Source organism: Neoarius graeffei, chromosome 3, assembly GCF_027579695.1.
Source record: "Neoarius graeffei isolate fNeoGra1 chromosome 3, fNeoGra1.pri, whole genome shotgun sequence".
Taxonomy (NCBI): Eukaryota; Metazoa; Chordata; class Actinopteri; order Siluriformes; family Ariidae; genus Neoarius; species Neoarius graeffei.
Genome location: NC_083571.1, coordinates 119,259,989 through 119,277,101, shown reverse-complemented (window position 1 = coordinate 119,277,101; position 17,113 = coordinate 119,259,989). Strand labels below are relative to the sequence as shown.

Genomic DNA, 17,113 nt, shown 5'->3' with positions numbered 1-17,113 from the left:
CCCTCATGACTTGTGGTTGAAGGTAACGTTCTAGTTTCTTCACTGTTGCCCCTTTTCCACCAAAGCAGTTCCAGGGCTGGTTCGGGGCCAGTGCTTAGTTTGGAACCGGGTTTTCTGTTTCCACTGACAAAGAACTGGCTCTGGGGCCAGAAAAACCGGTTCCAGGCTAGCACCAACTCTCTGCTGGGCCAGAGGAAAGAACCGCTTACGTCAGCGGGGGGGCGGAGTTGTTAAGACGAACAACAATAACAAGACCGCAAAAGATCGCCATTTTTAAGCGACGAGAAGCTGAAGCTGTACAAACGCAAAGTCATTATTATTTGTTGTTGTTGTTGTTTCGATATTCGCGCCAAGGTTTAAGCAAACGTGGCGACGTAACTGACGTATACAGCAACGTAATGATGTGGCACCGCGAGCGATGGAAAAGGAAACTGGTTCTCAGCTGGCTCGCAAGTTGAACGAGTTGTGAACCAGCACCAGCACTGGAACTGATTTGGTGGAAAAGGGGTATCTATGAGCTTGTTACTCTCCTCCTGCTGCATTACGCACCTCAACCAAACAATGCATTCTGGCCATGTCCAACTTGTGCATTCCCTGTGCATGCAGTGGTGGGGAAATGAGACTTTCAAACAAGTTTCTCCCATTTTCACAGCAATGTCAGATTTTAAACATTCAAAATGTGGATAATTATCAGATACAGACGCCGAGCAGAGGCTTTTAAGTACGTGTTTCTTGAGCCTTGATCTCCAACTCAATCAGCAGGGCTTTAAGCTTCCTCACTTGGGAGAGCAGCAATTATCTTTACGTGAGCCATCGTTGCGCACACACTGGGGGTGTGGGGGATGTGTTGGCTCTGGTGGCGCATGTTTGAGTAGTGCCATGAGAGGGGTAAAACCCTAGTTAACTTTCCCTTTTCACTGGGCCATCACCTCCTGCGGAGCCGGCTCAGTGTGGAGTTTCAGACGGACCGTCAGCTTTTACTGACTCGACCACCAGCTGTTTCAGTTAGTCAGTAGGTTTGGCCACGAGCTGACAGTGTTATAGCAACCCCCCCAGCATAAACTCATAATAATGGTAACAGAACCAGGATCTTAAAGGGGAACTGAAGTCATTTTTAAACTTGCTTTATTTCTTAACGTGTTATTTAATTGTTTTCGGTTTTATTAACCTTATAGCGTGACTCGTATTGGCATATCATATTACACTTATCAGCCTTTTCTGGTTTTTAGCCATGTTGAATGTAGTTCATTTGGTCCACGGGAGGCGTCGCTTATCCGCGTGATCTTCGAGACTTGTGCGAGACTTCAAATGTGGAGCGTCAGCGCTGCCGTTTTGAAAACTGTTTACATAGCGGCCAGATCACCATATCATTCCGATTTAGATTAATTTCTAGATTTGCCAGCTGCATCAGTGATGGAGATTATTCCATACGACTTCGAACTAACGTGGAGTGGAGTAGAGAAGAATTGGAAAGACGGCAGGATAAAGACGAGTCCGTCACGCTGGTATTTACGTCATTACTGTCGCACAATTAAAACGTGCCAGATCAGGCGGCTGGTGGGTTTTCAAAATAATAAATGCATGCGTGTGTTTTTGTGAGAAATACATATTATACAGGGCGCGTTTCCCACATAATCCTCACTAAGGTTTCGGACAGCACTACAAAATGGCGTCCCCACTATACAGTGCCCTATATAGTGAGTAGGGAGCGATTTCAGACGCAGAGAAAACTTCCGGCGTGATTACGTCAGCATTCGAAAGAGGGCGTGCACGTCTTTTGACAACGTTGGCAGATGTTGGTCACTTTGATTCCCGCTGTACGTTTTACTTCTGTCCTACGATGTCTCGCACAGGTCTTTGACATATGGACTGATATATATTACAGAGCATATTTCAAACACTTGCTATAGCAGTGACAAAATAGCGATCAAAAATGCATTCCTATATTTAATAAAATGAGAGAGAATTTTGATGGTAAAAAAAAAAAATTGCCTTTAGTTCTCCTTTGAACATTTTCAGCTGTGGATTTTTCTGCTAAGTTCTAATAAGAGTGTTGAGGAAACTCCTTCTCCCTGTTGCTGCTATTGGGTACAAATTGTACTGAATTCAAATCAAGTTGCATTGCTGGAGTTCATGTCGAACCTATAAGTCACAATTGAAGCACATATGCATATACCGAAGATGGGGATTTGTTCAAATGCTGCATTTTCAGCTTTCGAAAATGGGGGGGGAGGAGCGCTAGCCTCACTGTGACAACAAAAGTAGGAATACTGAGTAGATAAGATTCCTGGAGTTAATTCTAGTATTTTATTTATTTATTTATTTTTTAAGTATAGTCTGTTTTATTATACAACCCAATTACAAAAAAAGTTGGGACAAAGTACAAATTGTAAATAAAAACAGAATGCAATAATTTACAAATCTCAAAAACTGATATTGTATTCACAATAGAACATAGACAACATATCAAATGTCGAAAGTGAGACATTTTGAAATGTATTGGCAAATAGTGGAGCAATATCAGAAAGGAGTTCGACAGTGTAAAATTGCAAAGAGTTTGAACATACAGTATCATCATCTACAGTGCATAATATCAAAAGATTCAGAGAATCTGGAAGAATCTCTGTGCGTAAGGGTCAAGGCCGGAAAACCATACTGGGTGCCCGTGATCTTCGGGCCCTTAGACGGCACTGCATCACATACAGGCATGCTTCTGTATTGGAAATCACAAAATGGGCTCAGGAATATTTCCAGAGAACATTATCTGTGAACACAATTCAAATCAAATCAAGTTTATTTGTATAGCGCTTTTAACAATAAACATTGTCGCAAAGCAGCTTTACATTACAGAATTTGAACGACTTAAACATGAGCTAATTTTATCCCTAATCTATCCCCAATGAGCAAGCCCAATTCACCGTGCCATCCGCCGTTGCAGCTAAAACTCTATAGTTCAAAGAAGAAGCCTATCTAAACATGATCCAGAAGCGCAGACGTCTTCTCTGGGCCAAGGCTCATTAAAATGGACTGTGGCAAAGTGGAAAACTGTTCTGTGGTCAGACGAATCAAAATGTGAAGTTCTTTATGGAAATCAGGGACGCCGTGTCATTCGGACTAAAGAGGAGAAGGACGACCCAAGTTGTTATCAGCACTCAGTTCAGAAGCCTGCATCTCTGATGGTATGGGGTTGCATTAGTGCGTGTGGCATGGCAGCTTACACATCTGGAAAGACACCATCAATGCTGAAAGGTATATCCAGGTTCTAGAGCAACATATGCTCCCATCCAGACGACGTCTCTTTCAGGGAAGACCTTGCATTTTCCAACATGACAATGCCAAACCACATACTGCATCAATTACAGCATCATGGCTGCGTAGAAGAAGGGTCCGGGTACTGAACTGGCCAGCCTGCAGTCCAGATCTTTCACCCATAGAAAACATTTGGCGCATCATAAAACGGAAGATACGACAAAAAAGACCTAAGACAGTTGAGCAACTAGAATCCTACATTAGACAAGAATGGGTTAACATTCCTATCCCTAAACTTGAGCAACTTGTCTCCTCAGTCCCCAGACGTTTACAGACTGTTGTAAAGAGAAAAGGGGATGTCTCACAGTGGGAAACATGGCCTTGTCCCAACTTTTTTGAGATGTGTTGTTGTCATGAAATTTAAAATCACCTAATTTTTCTCTTTAAATGATACATTTTCTCAGTTTAAACATTTGATATGTCATCTATGTTCTATTCTGAATAAAATATGGAATTTTGAAACTTCCACATCATTGCATTCCGTTTTTATTTACAATTTTTACTTTGTCCCAACTTTTTTGGAATCGGGGTTGTAGACTGGTAGGTTGTTGGGTTTTTTTTTGTTTTGTTTTGTTTTTTTTTAAATTCTTTAGCTCCTGGCAGAACTGCATGATTTATGACTCGATGTTGGTAGTGTTAAGTTTATTAAACTTTTAACAATTACTCAGTCTACCATTAGTCCTAGTTACAAGTAAATATTCAGACCTCAATATTGATCTCTCTATTCATTCAGTATCTCCCACCCTGATGATTAGGTGAGAACGGAGCATTATGGGGAATAAAAATGATGCGGTTTTGACGCGCTCTATTCAGTTCACTGCTTCGGTCCATGAGCATTCTTGTCAGAGTGCATCAGCATTCAGACCCTGAAAATGTCCAACTGTTTTCTCCAGCGTACAACTGAGGGACCGGAGATGAGAAGTGGTCTTGCCGTCCTGTGGGTCTGTTAAAAAAGCAGGCGATATGTCCGTGTTTATGAGCTGTAAATGGGGACGGTGTAATTCCTGTGTTAAGTTAATGAGAATCCAGTTTACACAGGATTGCTGATGTAATCCTATTTGTCACCTGGTGTTCAGATCCTTTCTGCACCGCTGTACTAAGACTAGTCTGGGTTTATTTGGGATGAATTGATTAGAACCCGGTCTTTAGGGTGTATACAGAGCACAGTCGACTCGGGCGAACAAGATAATTGGGCTGAAAGTGGGTGGTCCCTTTTTGTTTTTCTCCCTCTGGTCAGCAGATCCGAGCCTGTGAGAATCCGATGCCATCTTTGCTGTAGTCTTAATGCTGTCATTTGCATCCAGAATAACGAACGGTCCGTTTGCAGGTGTAACTGATTACGACAAACATGGAAACATTCCTCTTCCTCCCCCCCGAGCAGATTCGAACCCATGTTTGTAAATGACAACTGAAGTTCTTGTCTTTACTCCCTGCTTCCCTGTATGCCGTCTCGTACACTCCCCCCACGCCCCTCCACCCCGTCTCAGCCACTCACCAGGCCTTCTACTATAAAACAAGTCTGAGCGCTGCAGCTGGTTATCGCCTTGGCAACAGGAGATTGGGTTGAAGCCACTTGCTACTTTTTTTTTTTTTTTTTTAAAAGAAGTGTGCCTTTGTCGAGGGGTTTGCCTCGCTGGAGCTGGAGCACTTGAGCCCGGCACAATGTCGCCACATGAATGCTTAGTTCATTTTGTAGGGGAAGAAATGCAAATGCAGACACAAACCCCCACCCCCTCAGGTACTGCTGTCATTCGAATCGCTCCTGCTTAATTGCATCAGTGAAACCATTTTTCTTTCTTTTTTTTTTTATTACGTTTAGTAAATTAACTGAAGTCAACTGATTTAACGCCCCATTCAGTATAATTTCTTACACACTGTTCTATAAGAAACCATTGTTCATGACCTCAAATATTTCTTCCTTAATAGATTCCAGGCAGCAGGGATTTCCAAGACATGCGCCACCGTCTCATCCCCAGCAGTACCCACGGTAAGTTTCTAGCTTTATCCAACCTCTGCATTTCACCTTCACCGTATTTAAACGTCCCCTCACTCGCACTTGAGGTCATCGCGTGCTCCTCGCGCAGTGTCGATACGCATGTCCGCTTCGTCTCCTCCTCAAAGTTTTGTCCCGTTTATTATTCCATGTCCATGTGATGTCGGTCTATACACCTGGCTCGTACATGTGCAGTAGCGTTGCGTGAATTGATCAGAACGTCTTGCAAAAGAACTCTTTTTCTGATTTTCTTTTGAATATAGAAATCCTTTTTTTTTTTTTTCCTGGAATTACTCAGTCTTTCTCCCTTTTGCTTCCTCTGTGGGAGGGCTTAGGATGGAATTGGTTATTTTGCACAGGCTAAACAAATTTTTCTCCTGAAGAGGTTTGCAGGACTTAATGAGGCAGCACTAATTCTGTTGGTCCAATATCGCCTCGGAGGCTGCGCCGCTACGGTCACACAGACCAGCCATTGATTCTGGCTCCAGACCTCTTCAGGCACTAATCAGCTTCTTTTGGGTTCAACTTTTTAGGCCTGCCAGGCCTATTGTGGGTCTGTGTCACCTTAGGTCAGTAGTTATTAGTGGCGACTGTGCACATTTCCTTTAAGCACTCGGGACAGACACGAATGAAATGCATAAAGGAACCTGGAGGAGGGATTATGGATTCCACAGTTGTTTGCTAAGGCAGGCGTTGGGAAGGCTGTGACATGGTTGAGTAATGAGGGATGGTTAGGATTCCTCTTTTCTTTTTCTCCTCACCGTCTTATAGAGCCTGGATTAGAGGTAGTTTGGGTCTCCTGCTTTATGGATTGCCACATGTTACAGATTTGCTGTTTGTAGAAATGAAGTGTTTTGAGCTCAGGAGGAAACTACCAGAAAGTGTCTTCTGGGAATAACATGAATCGGACTCTTTGCCTGTATTCCCCCCCCCCCGACCATGTTGTTCACCCATACTGGGGGGGGCGGCATCTTTAATATTTCTTCACAGCGCAGTGGCCGTTTCCTGTCTGTAAACATTTTTGAAATGTCATGTTTCTTCCACACAAACCCACAGTGCCAGCCATCATCCAGCAAAAAATAAAAAAAAACTGATCTTGTTTCACTTGTATGCCCTCAGGGAAGACAAATTATACAGCTTTCTCTGTAAACCATTTTTGCTCCTGTGGTAACGACTCTGCCTTTTGGTTTGCGCCTGGGCTTCGTCGACCCTGACAGTCAGGAGAAATGCTCATTGTGCTAACGCTGCACTGATCAAGCTGAGCTAATATCCTTTGGGATGCTCATAAATTTTAGTGTATCTGGTGCTAATTGCTCTTGATATTTCCGTTAGTCTCGTACAGCCAGCTGTAAAGCGGTCATGTGCACATACTGGATGGCTTAATGTCTTCTCACACTCGACCCCAAAAAAAAAAAACCCTGACCGTTTCTGCGAGAGGACTCCTTGGCCATGGTGTTTATTGCAGACTAGATCGATTAACCTACAGTACGTGTCCGTTCACACGGGACTAATGATATAACTGGGATTAGAACCAGTGACGTCCATACTGTCCAGTATTCCAAAAGATCTTTATAACTTCATTCGCGCTTTCTTCATTTAAAGGCGTGTGATTGGCCGCGTCACCAACACAACTGGAAAACGGGTTTGCAGTCGCCTCTGTTTGTGACAAATGTTAAATATTAAAGGATTAATCGAGTATATTTTCTCTCATGTTGCATCCCAAAATTAAACTTGTTCAGTAAGAAACTATTTTAACTGTTGGATATTATTTCATAATTCGGAATGGTGTGATGGCACTGTGTGCTGCAGCTGCTGCTTAAAAATGCTCCGTCCTTCAGTTACTTTCATCTCTCATTTTTGTGTACATGTACAGTGGTGTAGTGGTTAGCACTGTCCCCTCACAGCAAGAAGGTCCGGGTTCGAGCCCCGTGGTTGGCAAGGGCCTTTCTGTGTGGAGTTTGCATGTTCTCCGCGTGGGTTTCCTCCGGGTTCTCCGGTTTCCCCCACAGTCCAGAGACATGCAGGTTAGGTTAACGTGGGACGGCCTCAGGCTGAAGTGCCCAAGAGTGGCAGCGCACACGTATACAGCGGCTTTACTCTCCTTTGATGAACTAAAATTTCGTTGTACGTTTGTGCAGTGACGACAAAAGCATTCTATTCTAGTCCATGTATATAATAAAGCAAAATTTACATGATGATTTAGTTTTAAAGAAAGAGGCCCAGTATCAGTCTTATCCACCAAGAGTTTGCACATCTGCAAAAACTTGAGAGAAAATGCAGTCGCAGTGCCTCCTGAAGATTTAAAAAGTGAGCCGTCTCAGTATGTGATGAGGGCGACTCCCACCCGCAAACCAATCCCAGCTCCGTTAACTGCATTGCACGTCGCAGGAATCTCATCTCGGGCTTCAGCTTTTAAAACATTGCAGAACACCTTTACCGTTGAGATGAACATGAGGTTTGGGTTGTGAGCAGAGTCTAACTGCTCGTGTCTTCATTGCACCCGCGGTGTGTTTGTGGACACTTCAGGGACGTTACATGTAGCAATGCAGTCACGAGAAGTTTTGGTGCATTTTTAAAAAATAAAAATAGAGATGGTACACTGCCACTCTTTTTCTTTTCTGATACGAGTACTGAAACATGGAGTATTGTGTGGGGTGTGATGATTTTATTTTTTAAAATATTTATTTTTGGCGGGGAGGGGTGTTTAGCACTTCGTTTAATGTGCATATGTGATAAATTAACTTGCACAAAACCATGGCGCTTTTTTTTTTTTTTTTAATTCAGTTAAACCCTTTACAGCAAAACATGGAGTACAAATGTGTTAATGAAATCAATCACAGCAAAAAGTACAATCAGTCTCTCTCTCTCTCTCTCTCTCTCTCGTTTAAACATTTTCCAGTTTAAAAAAAAAACTTCTTGCAAATTCCAGTCTTTTCATTTTGTTACAGGATCTAAATTAATTTCTCTTCTCCCCCCCCCCCCCCCCCCCCCCAAAAAAAAAAAACAAAACTGAGTAACCTATTTATTTATTTTTGGCTGGGGTCATATTGGTCTAATCTCTATTTAAATTAAATTTAGAATAAAAATAATTGTTTTTAATTTTATTTTGCTCCAGCACTCCTAAATATAGCAGACGTGTATAATGTGTGTTACAGTATTTATCATGTCTTTAATTTAGTAGCTTCACCACATTGTACTTCTAAGCTCAGACTAGGTGAGAATATTCAGTAATTAATTACTGAAGCCTGGATTATCTCGACTGCAGTCACCTTGTGTGTGTAATATTTTATTTCTTCATCCAGGCCTCAGCACAGCGTTCATGGGTGGGATCGGGCCATGCAGGCTCAAGTCTCTGCGTATCAGCATAACCTGCAGAGAGCTCCTGGAGGAGCAGGCGGCTTTCAGCAGCACATGCAACGCCGAGATGATCGCCGACCGCAGGAGGTGTGTTTTGATTCTTGTAGTCTCCGTTGTCACGTCTTTCTGAATTCTAAATGTGCTAAGGGTTTCAAGTTGAATGAGCAGCTCCTTAAATTGCAGCACGTAAACGGAGCTGGAAGAATTTTTAAGTGGGTGGAGTTTCTTTTTTGTTTTGTTTTTTTCCTAATTAGGTTTCTTGCTCCCCCTCAGGGTTATAATTCGTCGAGGAGTTACGGCGTGCCTCCACCCACACGGCGCTACAACTGGAACTGAGTCGTTCACCTGATTTTAAAGGAGATCGGTGTGTCTGCCTTGTTTATTTTTTGTTTTTGGTGAGCTGTTTAATTTCTTTTTAAAAAAAAAAAAACGAGAGGAAAAAACTGGTTTTACTCAGTATGTTTTTATGTACTGATTTTGTAATTCCTGTTAAATTTAAGAAATACACAATCCAATGAAGTCTTACTGCGTGTGGTGTGTGGGGTTTTTTTGTTTGTTTGTTCCTCCCCTCCTGCCTTCAAATGTTCCAGATCAGATTGAATATTTTGTACTGAAGCCGGTACGTGTGTCTGTCCAGTCCCTCGTATAAAACGTGCTCAGTTTGGATTTTTCCACGGTGTTCATCCAGAGCTGAATATTCATAGCTTCCACATAATGGACGATTATAAATGTAGATCTCGGAGCTGAAACACTGTTTTTTAAATGAGTGGAATAATGAGGTTAATAGACGAACAGCCTTGATCTGAATTCAGAAGTGTCGGCTGCTGAACTTCAACAATTGACTTCTTCATTCCTCCCTCTTTGGAAGACTTGTTTAAATAAATGATTTTGGTTTTGTTTGTTTTTTATTTATATATAAATATCACCATATCCCAAAATGTAACATCTAAAATTCCAGTCAAAAAGAAATCACTTCCTCATGTAGGTTTGTTGTAAAAAATATAATTATACACACATGATGGGACAGCAGCAGTTTAAAAGGGTTCGTTTTATGTTTTAATAACAATTATATAAAGTGTTGTGGTGGGTTATCATAAAGCCTGCAGTGCAACAAGTCTGTTTTTACTTTAACTTAAATAATTATATAGTATTGCAGCCTGTGGACCAAGAGTGAGGCCCAAAAAACTAAAATGACCTCAAAATGGCTGCTTTTTTTTTTTCTCCTTTTCTTGTCAGCACAATTTTTGCGCTCACTGCTGTGCATCGCCTGAAACTGGCCTTTAAATATAAACACTGAAAATTTCTACATTTTTAAGGGAAAGTGATAAAACTGTTCTTAAAGCAGCAATGTGCATTATTGCCTCACAGATATTAACTTTGTTTTTATTTATTTGAAAACGAATCCAAGGTGTAACCGATCAGTCGCTTCATGGCACGATATGAATGTTTATTGAAACCCTTCCTATAAATCTCCAACTCAGTAAAATTTCCCAAATAAAGGATTATCTTTCCACTGCCTTGTAGAAATCTGCAAATCATTCAGAATGTTTTTATTGTTGGATTAAATTTTCTCAGAAGGCTTTGATTTTCTTAAAGTACAAGAAGTTTCCATGTGAACAGCAAAAAGTCTCACGGTGTCAGATGGGTCCTTTATAGTTTGCATCACGTTCATCTAAAAAAAAAAAAGTTGAAGTATCTTACAAAAAGCTTCATAAACAGCTGTGGAAGAGAGGGATGTGATGAAGAGAGTGATGTGAGAGGGATGTGACGTGATGAAGAGAGTGATGTGAGAGGGATGTGATGTGGGACAGAGGGATGTGATGTGATGAAGAGAGGGATGTGATGAAGAGAGGGAAGTGAGTGATGGGATGCGGAAGTGAGTGGCCTGGTTTCCCGGATGTCCATCAGTCAGCAGGTGTGTGAAACTCCGAACCTCCGACTGTTTCTGGATATAAATCTGATAAAATCCCCGCGCGCGTTTCTTTCTGTCCTGTTGTTGTTCTCGGACTCGAACTCAAAACCCTGGCCCGCCTACCAAGTTCTGCCGTACAGCAGGTTCGACCCGGCCATGTTGTACTCCAGGAGGGCGGAGTCCAGGTGGGACAGGCCGCTCAGGTGAGCGCTGTGCAGCGCGTGCGGACTCGCCGTCATGTCCTCGAGCTCTTCCGCTGCGGACGCTAAAGACTCCACCGTGTGGCTCCGTTGCGGAAGCGGAAGCGCAGCCAGAGCAGCGTTCGGGCCGGATGTCTGTGCGTCGGTTCCGTTCTGACAGGGTTTGCCGTCTTTGACGAGCACGGGCACGGTCACGCGCCTCGGTGAGTGCTGCTGCTGCTGGCCCGCGTCCCCGCCCTCCAGATGCTGCTGCGGCGGCTCGCGCGCCGATTTGTCTTTGGCCTGCCGTTTCATCTTGTAGCGGTGGTTCTGGAACCAGATCTTCACCTGGTTCGGGGTCAGGTGGATCAGAGCGGCCAGGTGCTCGCGCTCGGGCGCGGACAGGTAGCGCTGCTGCTTGAAGCGCCGCTCGAGCTCAAACACCTGCGCCTGGGAGAAGAGCACGCGCCGCTTCCGGCGCGGAGCCGCGTGCAGCGTCACCATGGACTTGGCGTCCATCCCGGAGAGCGCGTTCATGTTCACCGCGGGGGAGGAGCTCAGGAACCTGGGAACTTCAGCACAGACACATCATTATTATTATTACTTCATTTATAATAAAATAAATAATAAAGCTGATTCGTTTGAAAACTTTAAAGTGCATTCATCAGATTTAACATCAGATTAAAATAAATGAGTGAAACAGACCACTATAAAACTCAATGTGGAGACTAAAAAAAATCATTCGAATTGAAAAGTTAATTGAATTTCCTACAGTAAGTTGAATTATTTGCCTCCTTGTTCTCACCGAAGAAGACTTTTTTTTCCCTTCTGGGATGAATATATATAATTTTTCAGTAAGTTCTCAATGAAGACTATTTTATAGGCAACTGAAAAAAGTGTGTGCGCGTCCTTTTAAAATACATACAATTTGTTCTAACCAGACTAAATCAAAATTGTACGAAAAGAAAATGACTGGTCTCTCTTCTCTTCTGAGTAAATAAATGTTTCATCTCAGCGTTTTGTCCCATAAAGAACAGAAACACTTGAACATTTCCCGTTTGTTTGTTTTTGGGTTTCTTTCCTGGTTGTTTCAGATCTAAAGCGGGTTTAGACATTGGGTTTGGACCCAAGCTGCTGTCACTACTGTTGTTCTGCATCACAAAATAAAACTTATAGTCATCAAACTGTAGCTGTAAAGTGTGTATATGAAAAATATGCTGAATATTTTAAATTCAGATTTTGTTTATAAATATAGATTGATTGATTTATAAATTTACAAATTAGAGGCTAATAAACTGACATTTTGTTGCCTTGTATTCCTCAGACAGGAGCTCTGGAGCCTAATAACGGCTTATAAACACAGTGCGCGGGTCTGCGCCATGAAGAGAATGTTCTATTGGCCTTTTTTTTTTGAAGGAAGGAGGGAATAATCTTTTTTATTTTTACAAATTTATAGAGATTAAAGTGTCTATCAGAAGATAGAAAAGTATTAATTTTCCTTCCCAGCAGTAATTTATTTTAACAATCAGTATGTCATTATATACAATAATGTGCTTTTTTTAAAAAAAAAAATAATAATGATAAGAAGTGTTTTGGATGAACTCACGTGCTGCGTAACGCGGTTCCGGGTTCGCTCCGTACCAGGCCGCAGTGGCAGCGCCGCCCCTCACACTCTCCGGGTAAGTGGGCAGCTCCGCCACGCCGCCGAGGCTCCCGTTACAGCATCCCGCCACCGCCGCGGGTGAGAACTGTGACATCCCGTGCGGCCCGTGATAAGCTCCGGGGTTCACTCCGTGCTGCTGCTGCTGCTGAGGATGATGATGATGATGGTGCTGTTGGTGCTGATGGTGCTGATGCTGCGCGCTCTGCGCTGGAGGGGGAGGAGGAGGGGGAGGCTGCCGGTAAGCGCCCTCCATGCACGCAAACTTCTTAAAGCAGCTCTCCTCCAGCGGGCTCAGGATATCACTCACAGAGAAAGGAGTGGAGTGTTTCGGGCTCAGGGACATGATTCAGCCCCCGCGCGCACAGAGGAGGATGTGCTCGCGCTCCCACAGCCCGACACGGCAATGAGGAGAGGAGAGAAACTCCCCCAGTGATGGAGGAGGAGAAGAGAGAAACTCCCCCAGTGATGGAGGAGAGAGGAGGAGAGGAGAGAAACTCCCCCAGTGATGGAGGAGAGGAGAGGAACTCCCCCAGTGATGGAGGAGAGAGGAGAGAAACTCCCCCAGTGATGGAGGAGAGAGGAGGAGAGGAGAGAAACTCCCCCAGTGATGGGTGTGATGGTGCTGTGGTCCGTCACTCGGCTGTTGGATGAAATGTTCCGGGCGGGTGGAGACCCGTCTTTATCTCACTGCTTGGTTCGTAACTGCGCGCGAGCCTTACGACAAACACAAGAGGCGGAGCAACAGGAAGTTAAAAAAAAAACGGACAAAAGCGCGCGTGCGCGTCCTGCTTCGGGCGTTTAGTTAAATTTAGGCCGCATTTCTAACCGTTTACAGTCTAAAGGAGCAGAGTCTGGGTTTTCCTCACTCTGGTCTTCATCTCACTGAAATCCTCAGGGATTAATGAAAAGCCACAATGAACAAACAAGTGATAGATAGATAGATAGATAGATAGATAGATAGATAGATAGATAGATAGAATCAGATCTCCTGTTAGTTTCATGGCCCCAGGCTGAGCAGCAGCAGCGACGCGGTTCTGATGAGTTTTACTCCACACGAGCAGCACATCGAATAAACATCAATCATAAATCAGTCTGAGATGGATTTCATTCCAAAGTAAGTCCGAAAAAACAACAACAAAAAACAACCCCGTTCTCAACGCGTTTCTATCTTTATTTGTTTCTCTTTTTTTGACCATAAAAACACTGCTGAAAAACATTTCGTTTTCGAGTGAAGTGAAAATATAGTGTTCATCAGTCAGTTAATTTTTATTTAAATTTATTTAAAATTATTATTAGTAGTAGTAGTAGTAGTATTATAAAGGATGACACAATAAAAACTTCTACATGTTCCAGTTTATCCTGCTGCGATCAGAATTTATACAGGTAAAAAAAAATTAATAATATATCCATTATAAATAGTTTTAGTACATTTTTAGAAGCTTGAACAATTTTACAGGTTTCAGGTAAAGAAATGATGGCTGTTTTGTTAATATTGCTAATAATCTAATTAATTCAACATCAATTTATGGATCCTGATTAAATAGACGTGTGTGTGTGTGTGTGTGTGTGTGTGAAATGTTTCACGGAAGTGGACACACTCGGGTTGTAAATCTGTGATTATGTGAGTTTTCCTGATGTCGGAGATGGAAATGTGGGACACTGTTCAGTGCAATGCAGGGCGACACACACTCCTACACACACACACATACACACTCCTACACACACACACTCCTACACACACTCACACACTCCTACACACACACACACCTACACGCGCGCGTCCGTGTTGGTGTTATATCGCATAATCCGTGGGAGAGGCGCAGGGGGCTTAGAAAATAATAATAAGTCAGGTTCTCACCTCTTTTATTCATGTCTTATTATAGTTATGAAGTGTCTGTAGTGAAATTTTTATTATTTGAAGTGAGCTTTGTCTAACCGCTTCAGTTTCTAACCCGAAAATATATAATGTTCTCTAAAAAAAAACACGAACAGCAAACTAACGAGGGTTAAAGACCCAGAAATAGCTGATAGTGATGAAGCCCTTCTAGTGTTTCTTGTGTCCTCCTGGAGAACCGAATGCACGCGTGAATTCAACCCTCAGAAATGTTCTGACCGGGCTTCAGCACACCGAGCTTCAGCACCGAGCTTCAGCACACTGAGCTTTAGCATCGAGCTTCAGCATACTGAGCTTCAGCACACTGAGCTTCAGCACCGAGCTTCAGCACACTGAGCTTCAGCGTCGAGCTTCAGCACACTGAGCTTCAGCACACCGAGCTTCAGCACCGAGCTTCAGCGTCGAGCTTCAGCACACTGAGCTTCAGCACACCGAGCTTCAGCACCGAGCTTCAGCACACTGAGCTTCAGCACCGAGCTTCAGCACACTGAGCTTTAGCATCGAGCTTCAGCACACTGAGCTTCAGCACACCGAGCTTCAGCACCGAGCTTCAGCACACCGAGCTTCAGCACCGAGCTTCAGCACACTGAGCTTCAGCACCGAGCTTCAGCACACTGAGCTTTAGCATCGAGCTTCAGCACACTGAGCTTCAGCACACAGGGCTTCAGCACCCCGGACTTCAGCACACCGGGCTTCAGCACACCGGGCTTCAGCACACCGGGGTTCAGCACACCGGGCTTCAGCACACCGAGCTTCAGCACTGAGCTTTAGCACACTGAGTTTTAGCACACTGAGTTTTAGCACCGAGCTTCAGCACACCGGGCTTCAGCACACCGAGCTTCAGCACTGAGCTTTAGCACACTGAGTTTTAGCACACTGAGTTTTAGCACCGAGCTTCAGCACTGAGCTTCAACAGATTTAACAGATGTAACTTCTCTGGTCACTTCTGTCTCTGAAACACTCAGTGTGTGAACAGTACAGACTTCACCCTCAATATGAAACCTGTAGGTTTTGGTTTGGGGCTGTTGACCTGTTTACCTGCTTACCTGTTTATCTCTGCTAGCTTTATTTACAGCTCTGATCATAAGACTTCCAGCCACACTCCTCTGACTTCTTGGAATTTTCAAATCAATTCGAGCCCAATGTTTTTGAATTTATTTGTAGACTATTATTCTGAAAGTTTTATTCCTGCTCGTTCTGGTCTTCCTGCAGCCTCTTGGGGATCCTGAAGGACGTTTCTGTGTCTCTCTGAAAGAATCCTTCAAAATTATAAGTGTTTGCCTTTTACAAAGAGTTATAAAAGTAGAACAACACAGACAAGCTGTAAATACTGAACCCTTGAAGTATTATTCTCTCTGCCTGCATGCACTCTATCTATCTATGTATAATCTGCTGAGTCATCGACTGATTGCTAATTAACATATTAATTAAGCTAGATTAGCGTTAGCACCATATGCTCCTAAAAATGACACCACATTCTCACTGAGCATAAAACATGACTCCTATTGCAAAGAGTGAAAGTTCGCATCGAACCAGATGAATGCAGTCGGAGTGAAGTTCAGAGAAAACTGATAAAGAGAGACACAGGTAAATACAGGACTGTGCAAAAGTCTTAGGTGACATTTTTTAAATTACAGAGTTTATTATATACAGTCTGTTTATTTGATTCTACACCATCAGTCAGTACAGAATCATTTTAGATTTCCAAACATTGGTTTTCCAGCACAACATTAAATATTACAGAAAAACATTTGTATGTCAGTAACATAATGAAGGCTGCTGGGTTTTGGTGTAAAATGAAGAAGTGAGTGTGACAGTCAAAGTGTGCAGAAGAACTGTGGCTGGTTCTGTAAGATGCTCAGGAAAACCTACAGATCATTTCCGCATAAAACTGACCTCACTGGACCTGATATATATATATATATATATATATATATATATATATATATATATATATATATATATATTTTTTTTTTTTAAGCAAAGCGTCGTCTCACACCAAATACTGACTTTATTTCATTTATTATTGTTTACTGCTTTTTGTAGGAATATTTAATGTCATTATTTTTGAATGCATCTTTGCTCTGTAGAATTGTTTGCACGTGCTCCAGACTTGTGCACAGAGCTGTATAATGTAAATATAAACAGGAAGTGGATATACAGTGCCAGGGATGAGCCTGTACAAAATAAACTGATGAATATTGCGTTATAAATATGATTTTTTTTCATAAAAGGGCAACAGGGTTACTGTCCTGGAATTTCACCAAACAATGATGGATGTGATTATAGGTGAATAATAATAATAATAATCATCATCATCATCATCAGGGCAGCACGGTGGTGTAGTGGTTAGCGCTGTCGCCTCACAGCAAGAAGGTCCGGGTTCGAGCCCCGTGGCCGGCGAGGGCCTTTCTGTGTGGAGTTTGCATGTTCTCCCCGTGTCCGCGTGGGTTTCCTCCGGGTGCTCCGGTTTCCCCCACAGTCCAAAGACATGCAGGTTAGGTTAACTGGTGACTCTAAATTGAGTGTAGGTGTGAATGTGAGTGTGAATGGTTGTCTGTGTCTATGTGTCAGCCCTGTGATGACCTGGCGACTTGTCCAGGGTGAACCCCGCCTTTCGCCCGTAGTCAGCTGGGATAGGATCCAGCTCGCCTGCGACCCTGTAGAACTAGCAGCAGATGATGGATGGATAATAATAGTCTGGGGTGAGAGGTAAAGTAAAAAATATATATATTTGGAGAATTTCAGCTTAATGATGCTTAGATTAAATTGGAATAAATCAACAGAGTCGTTATACAGATGCTAT

General features: G+C 42.9%; 2 protein-coding genes across 2 annotated transcripts in view; one reads left to right on the top strand and one right to left on the bottom strand.

Annotated features, from left to right (window-relative positions):
* The window catches only part of xrn2 (5'-3' exoribonuclease 2), a 52,486-nt gene extending 42,311 nt beyond the window's left edge, over positions 1 to 10,175 (top strand). Inside the window, exons 29-31 of the mRNA XM_060918010.1 lie at positions 5,236 to 5,296; positions 8,605 to 8,746; positions 8,933 to 10,175. Coding sequence (XP_060773993.1) covers positions 5,236 to 5,296; positions 8,605 to 8,746; positions 8,933 to 8,995 — 266 coding nt within the window. The 3' untranslated portion in view covers positions 8,996 to 10,175. The remainder of the gene's footprint in view (positions 1 to 5,235; positions 5,297 to 8,604; positions 8,747 to 8,932) is intronic.
* Positions 10,176 to 10,397: 222 nt separating this feature from the next.
* nkx2.4b (NK2 homeobox 4b) lies at positions 10,398 to 12,756 on the bottom strand. The gene is made up of 2 exons (XM_060918011.1): positions 12,357 to 12,756; positions 10,398 to 11,322 (listed from the first exon to the last, which is right to left on the bottom strand). Exons 1-2 carry the CDS (start codon positions 12,754 to 12,756, stop codon positions 10,691 to 10,693), a joined length of 1,032 nt encoding a protein of 343 aa, XP_060773994.1. The 3' UTR covers positions 10,398 to 10,690.
* Between the last annotated feature and the right edge of the window lie 4,357 nt (positions 12,757 to 17,113).

What these genes read in the sequence shown, in the direction of transcription:
- nkx2.4b (XM_060918011.1), bottom strand. Translation starts at nt 12,756, where the DNA reads ATGTCCCTGAGCCCGAAACACTCCACTCCTTTCTCTGTGAGTGATATC. An exon ending in GGAACCGCGTTACGCAGCAC is followed by an intron (nt 11,323 to 12,356) that starts GTGAGTTCATCC and finishes TCTGTGCTGAAG; the next exon opens with TTCCCAGGTTCCTGAGCTCC.